General features: G+C 46.9%; 1 protein-coding gene across 1 annotated transcript; it reads left to right on the forward strand.

Annotated features, from left to right (window-relative positions):
* Positions 1–856: 856 nt before the first annotated feature.
* Cnpy2 (canopy FGF signaling regulator 2) lies at positions 857–5,765 on the forward strand. The gene is made up of 6 exons (XM_028786702.1): positions 857–1,166; positions 1,727–1,839; positions 1,992–2,107; positions 4,585–4,788; positions 5,101–5,197; positions 5,593–5,765. Exons 2-6 carry the CDS (start codon positions 1,752–1,754, stop codon positions 5,634–5,636), a joined length of 549 nt encoding a protein of 182 aa, XP_028642535.1. The 5' UTR covers positions 857–1,166; positions 1,727–1,751; the 3' UTR covers positions 5,637–5,765.
* Positions 5,766–6,038: the final 273 nt, after the last annotated feature.

The raw sequence follows: 6,038 nt of genomic DNA on the forward strand, positions 1-6,038 counted from the left end.
TCTTTATTTTAACTTAACCAGACGATGAGAAAATGAAAACTGTTCAGATTCACACCTAGAAATGAAGATTCTGGAGTCCCAGAATGAATGGATCCAGGAGGAACATAATTGTTTTTTCCCTTGGACGATGTCTTTGCTGTAGTCACTTAGCACCCTAAATACATAAAGCGATCACAAATCCCAGTTTATCTTAAGACCCGAGGAGTCAGGCATGGTGTCAGCCTGTTAGCATAATAGCCGAGCAGCTGAGAACCACAGTTCCCAGCCTGCCTGCGACCGGGAGTTGAGTTCAAGGCATCCTGGGATACATAGCAAGACACTGTTTCACTCATGATAGTACCAGCAATGTGCTGGGAATTCAGAGGGGAATTGCTCTATTCACAGCCTGAGAGCTAATAATATTAAACTTAACATAGCACCACCACCCCCAATCCTCAGAGGATAAATTCAAGAAAGAGTCTACCTGAAAAGGCAGATAATACCAAAAATGATTTTTCCAATGCATACCTAAGGACGGTAATTTATTAATTTGGCACAAGAGGGAATAACTCTTTTTTTTTTTTTTTTTAAAAAAAAAAAAAAGAAAAGACCTGTAGCTACTGGGAAAGTGATACTGCAGTGCTTCCTGGGAAATGTAGTTTGCTGTGTCATGAAATCTTTGTACACTGAAACCTAGGTTTCTCTCCCACTACTAATTGCATCTGCTTGCAAGTCCTAGCCCACCTGGACCGATGCAGTATACCCCATGCACCGCTTCAGCTTGGTCCTCACGGTAGGCTAAGCTACCTTTGGTCTTTGGTTGGTCACGTGGACCGATTCGCCACGCAAGTCTGGGTCCTCACGCCTTCCAAGGGGTCCTCGCTGCCTCGGAGGCGCTCCTAAAGCTGCCTGCTCGCGCGAGAGTTTGGAGGGGAGGGCTTAGGGTCAGTTTCGTGGGGGCTCGCACGGGACCCTCAGGTCTCCGCTTAGGTGCCTAGTTAAGTGCAGGAAGCTGGGCCAGGCAGTCACTGGCCACCCTGAACCTGGCGGGCACCGGAGCGCTCTGGAGAAGCCGGGACAGCCCCGTTCTTCCCAGCCAGCTGCTAGGGTTGGGAGCCACAGAAAACAAAGTGAGAGTCCGGCTGCTTTCCAGTGTCTGGGCCACGGCGGCGGCCGTGGGAGCAGAGGTGGGACGGATGCGAGCGTCAGAGGCTGTGGGCGCACTGAGGTTGGGAATGGACCCGAGCGAAGCAATGGCGGAGTCCTTACAAAAGGGGCTGGTCTGCACGGGAACTACTTACCTTCTGGAGATGGGGATTCTGGAAACCTTGGTGCTAGCTCCATATAGGCCTCTGGTTATGGATTGTTCTCGCTGGCTTCGTGGCCTGACTGATGGTTCCCTTGCTGGCAGCCCCTTTCTGCCCGTCATCCTCGCGTAATCGATAACCTCCATCTCAAAGCTACTGCATAGCTCTGTGAGCCCTCTGTCCACTGCTAAAGTATCAATACCCAGGCCCTCACCTGTGGAGGACATAGTTTCTGGAGCTGAGTCCCAGTCCTGAGCTCTCACTTCCTATTTCCCCCATCCGGAACTCCGGTCCCTCGGGTATTTGTAACGTAGTCTTTTCCTGGATAATAGAATCAGAATCATACCGAGGCCTTTGAAGGCCTTGGAATGAAGGATGGCGGTCATGGGGAAAATGGATCGGTTTCCTCACACCTGTGTTTCGTTTTCACACAAATCCAGGTGGAGCGACCCTGTTACGCTAAAGATGAAAGGCTGGGGTTGGCTAGCCCTACTTTTGGGGGTCCTGCTGGGAACTGCCTGGGCTCGAAGGAGCCAGGATCTACACTGTGGAGGTAAAAGCACAAAGACCAGTGGAGAGGTGGGAGGAAGACGACCCTTGGGAGTCATAAAGATCCAAAGCTTGGAACAACGATGGATAGAAAAATCCTTGGGTTGACCCATTCCCCTCACCATCCCCACCCCGTGTTCTCTTCCCTGACACCAGCTTGCAGGGCTCTGGTGGATGAATTAGAGTGGGAAATTGCCCGCGTGGACCCCAAGAAGACCATTCAGATGGGATCCTTTCGTATCAATCCAGATGGCAGCCAGTCAGTTGTGGAGGTAACTTACTATCCCTCAAATAAAGTAGCTCACCCAGGCTTAGAGTATGAACTTGGTCAAGGAAGAGAAGAAAGCGGGAAGTCATTCGACTTGTAATGATAATAATCTCAGCCCTCAGAGGCTGAACAAAAAATCTTTTCTGAGTTCTAGTTCTGGTCTAGACCATAGAATTAGGTACTGTCTTCAAAAAGAAAAGAAACAGCCCGGTGTGGTGGTGCATACCATTAATCCCAGCAGAGGCAGGCTGATCTTGAGTTTGAGGCCAGCCTGGTCTACAAAGAGAGTTCCAGGACAGCCAGGGCTGTTATAGAGAGAAACCCTATCTCAAAAAACCAACCAACCAAACAAACAAACAAACAAAAAACCCAAGAAGCCAGAACGATGTGTATCTGATTGTGTATCTAAAGGATTGGGCTCTAAGCCAGGTATGGTATTTGGATGCCTGTAATCCCAGTACTGAAAGATAGAGACAGGATAGTCAGTAGTTCAAGGCCAGCCTGGGCTTCTTGAGACTCTGCCTCACAAACAACAGAGCAGTTGGGCTCTGCCTATCTGGAAGAGCCTGGAAAGTTATAACCATGTATTCCTTGGCCCCAAACTTCAATTTATTGTTTCTGCTGTAGAACTTAGACCTTGATTAGGTCTAACCTTGATTAGGTTAGCTTGTTTCACTATAGCAGTATAGTATATATACATTCTTTTAAAAAAGAATAAGAGGGCTTGTCCAGCTGGGAATGTAGCTCAGTTGAGTGCTAGCCTAGCATGCACAGAACCCTGGGTTTGGTCCTTAGCATCCCATAAACCCAGCATACTGGTACACACCTGTAATCCCTGCACTCAAAGTCTTCCTTGGAGCTGGAGAGATGGTTCGGTGGTTAGATACACATACTGCTATTGCAGAGGACTTGGTTTAGATTCTAGCACTCATGGAGTGGCTCATAACTCATTCTGGGGAATCTAATATTCTCTTCTGGTGTCTATGGCCAACAGGCATACATACATGCAGGCAAACACTCATGCATAAAATAAAAATAAACCCTTTTTTTTTTTAAAAAAAAGTCTTTATATTCAAGAAATCTATATTAGCTAGAAACATAAGTTAAAGCTATACCCAGTAATAATATGCAAGGAAACATAATGATTTATTTTTATTTTATGTGGATTGGTGTTTTGCCAGAATGCATGTCTGTGTGAGGGTGCCAGATCCCCTGGAGTTAAAAACAGTTGCGAGCCGCCGTGTGTAAACCCAGTCCCCTGGAAAAGTGGCCAGTGTTCCTAAACACTGAGCCATCTGTCTAGTTCCTTCAAGGAAACATTCCTGTGAAACAAGTTGGTGTGGTATCATCAGAGCCTGCACTGCCTCTTTATGTTTTTGGTTGGTTGGTTTTGGTTTTGTTTTGGTTTTGGATTTTTTTTTTTTTTGTTTTGGTTTAGTTTGGTTTGGTTTTTCAAGACAGGGTTTCTCTGTGTAGCCTTGGCTGTCACAGAGTAAGACTCACTCTGTAGACCAGGCTGGCCTCAAACTCAGAAATCTGCCCACCTCTGCCTCCCAAGTGCTGGAATTAAAGGCGGTACACCACCACTGCCTGGCTTGGTTTTGTTTTTTTATTTTTTTCCAAGACTGGGTCTCACTCTGTAGCCCTGGCTGTCCTGGAACTCACTATGTAGACCAGGGTGGCCTTAAACTTACAGAGATCTGCCTGCCTCTGCCTATGCCTCCCAAGTACTGGAATTAAAGATGTATGCTGCTATGCCTGGCTTTTAGTGTTATTTTATTTTTTATTTTTTTAACTTTTAATGTTATTTTAATAAATAATAAAATACCTATGTCCATAAGAACTAAGGATGTTCACAGGAAAAAAAAATTGGATTATAGTTAATCAAAGTGGCTTCTGCCTATATTTTGGAGCTAATGGTTATGGTGCAAGTTTTATTTCCTGGGGTTTTATAATCAGGCAAAATAAGATTGTACATTTGAAAGTAACTTGATGGGCTGGAGAGATGGCTCAGCGGTTAGGAGCACTGACTGCTCTCCCAGAGGTCCTGAGTTCAATTCCCAGAAACCACTCGGTGGCTCACAACCATCTGTAATAGGATCCGATGCCTTCTTCTGGTGCATCTGTTCATATAAGATAAATAAATAAAATCTTAAAAAAAAAAAAAAGAAAGTAACTTGAGAAGAAGAGAGGATGGGCAGACGTCACAACAGAATATTATTAGAGAAGGTTTTTTTTGTTTGTTTGTTTTCCTGTTTGGTTTTTCGAGACAGGGTTTCTCTATGTAGCTCTGGCTATCCTGGAACTCACTCTGTAGACCAGGCTGGCCTCAGACTCAGAAATCCGCCTGCCTCTGCCTCCCAATGTTTTTTGTTTTTTTTACAATGAGTTGTTAGAGCTGGATTCCAAAGGAAAAATGAGAGTTCAAAGGACTAATATCTGAGATAGAAGGGAGTAACCGAAGGCTGAGTACATTTCTAGGTACCTTATGCCCGCTCAGAGGCCCACCTCACGGAGTTGCTCGAGGAGGTCTGCGACCGAATGAAGGAGTACGGGGAGCAGATTGACCCTTCTACGCACCGCAAGAACTACGTACGCGTTGTGGGCCGGAACGGAGAATCCAGTGAACTAGACTTACAGGGTATCCGGATCGATTCGGATATCAGCGGCACCCTCAAGTTTGCGGTGAGTTATGTCTGTGTGGTGAGTAGCTGGTTTTGGGGAGTTCGTAGGGATTCCCGGGCACAGACTGGGAGTTGGAGGCGGGTACAGTGTTGCATGCTTGTAACCTCAGCAGTAGAGGAGCAGTGGTTGGAAGATCAGCCTAAGTTTGAGGCTGGCCTGGTTCACAGTGAGTTCTAGGGCAGCCGGAGCGATATAGTAAGACCCTGTCTATAAAATCCCCAGCCCCACCCCAAAACCAGGTAGAGAGAGCTGAGTCAGTGCCTTTGCCTGGCTCGGAATCCCGGGTCAGTTCTTTGTCTTCTTGGTCGGCAGTGCGAAAGCATTGTGGAGGAATATGAGGATGAGCTTATTGAGTTCTTCTCCAGAGAGGCTGACAACGTGAAAGACAAACTTTGTAGTAAGCGGACAGGTAAGCTCTCTGTCCCTCCCCCCCCCCCCCCATTTTACGTGCTCATGGCCTTGCGGCCCCGACCCTCACCACACAGAGCGTTTGGACACCGCACTCAGACCTCTGAGAGGTGTCCCACACAGCCAGCTTCCGTTTCCCTTGGCTCAGGGTTTGGAGTGATGTCTCTCCAGTCTCCGCCTAATACTTTTCAGAATGTGTGTTTCTGTTACGCTAGATTTGGGAGAGGGGGCAAGCGGCGGCGGGATCTGTGTGTGTGTGTGTGGGGGGGGTTGCCACTGATAGTGTATTCTTTGAAGAATGGTGGTTGTCGGTTTGGCTTGGGGTGTTTCCTGGTAAGCGGTGTATGTGCGTGTGAGAGTGGCTGTTTCCTTCACACTGTTACGCACTGTTTGCAGATCTATGTGACCATGCCCTGCACAGATCTCATGATGAGCTATGAATCACTGGAGCAAGCAGCCTACACCAACGTGACGGAACACCCCCAGGAGGGGAAGATGTTGCCTTTTATATTAAGTTTTTATGGAAATGAACTGAGAAAAAAAAAAAAAACCTCTTGAAACCAAAAGTATAAACCGAGTTGTCTTTTATGCCCAGATGTAGCCTTTCTATCGGGCTTGAAGGTGGGGGACTTCGGGAAAATGGAAGGGTGGATTTAGGGATTGTCATAGCAAAGTAGCATATATTTAAGAGGGCTCTGGCCCGTTAATTCTCTGTCAGGTGGGATCCTGTTCACTTACAAACTGTAGATGAGTATTTGTACAGTGTGTACTTAATGATGTGTTGGCAGCTGTGGTGCTGTGGAGAGAGAGAACCCAAATGACGGACAGCACAAGGTTCTAGG

The sequence above is a fragment of the Grammomys surdaster genome, unplaced genomic scaffold, assembly GCF_004785775.1.
Source record: "Grammomys surdaster isolate TR1022 unplaced genomic scaffold, NIH_TR_1.0 125562, whole genome shotgun sequence".
Classification (NCBI taxonomy): domain Eukaryota; kingdom Metazoa; phylum Chordata; class Mammalia; order Rodentia; family Muridae; genus Grammomys; species Grammomys surdaster.

Excerpts from the sequence above, each read along its gene's own strand:
- Cnpy2 (XM_028786702.1), top strand. The coding sequence starts at position 1,752 with ATGAAAGGCTGGGGTTGGCTAGCCCTACTTTTGGGGGTCCTGCTGGGA. Across the intron at positions 2,108-4,584 it reads GCAGCCAGTCAGTTGTGGAG|GTACCTTATGCCCGCTCAGA; the intron begins GTAACTTACTAT and ends GTACATTTCTAG. Across the intron at positions 5,198-5,592 it reads ACTTTGTAGTAAGCGGACAG|ATCTATGTGACCATGCCCTG; the intron begins GTAAGCTCTCTG and ends CACTGTTTGCAG.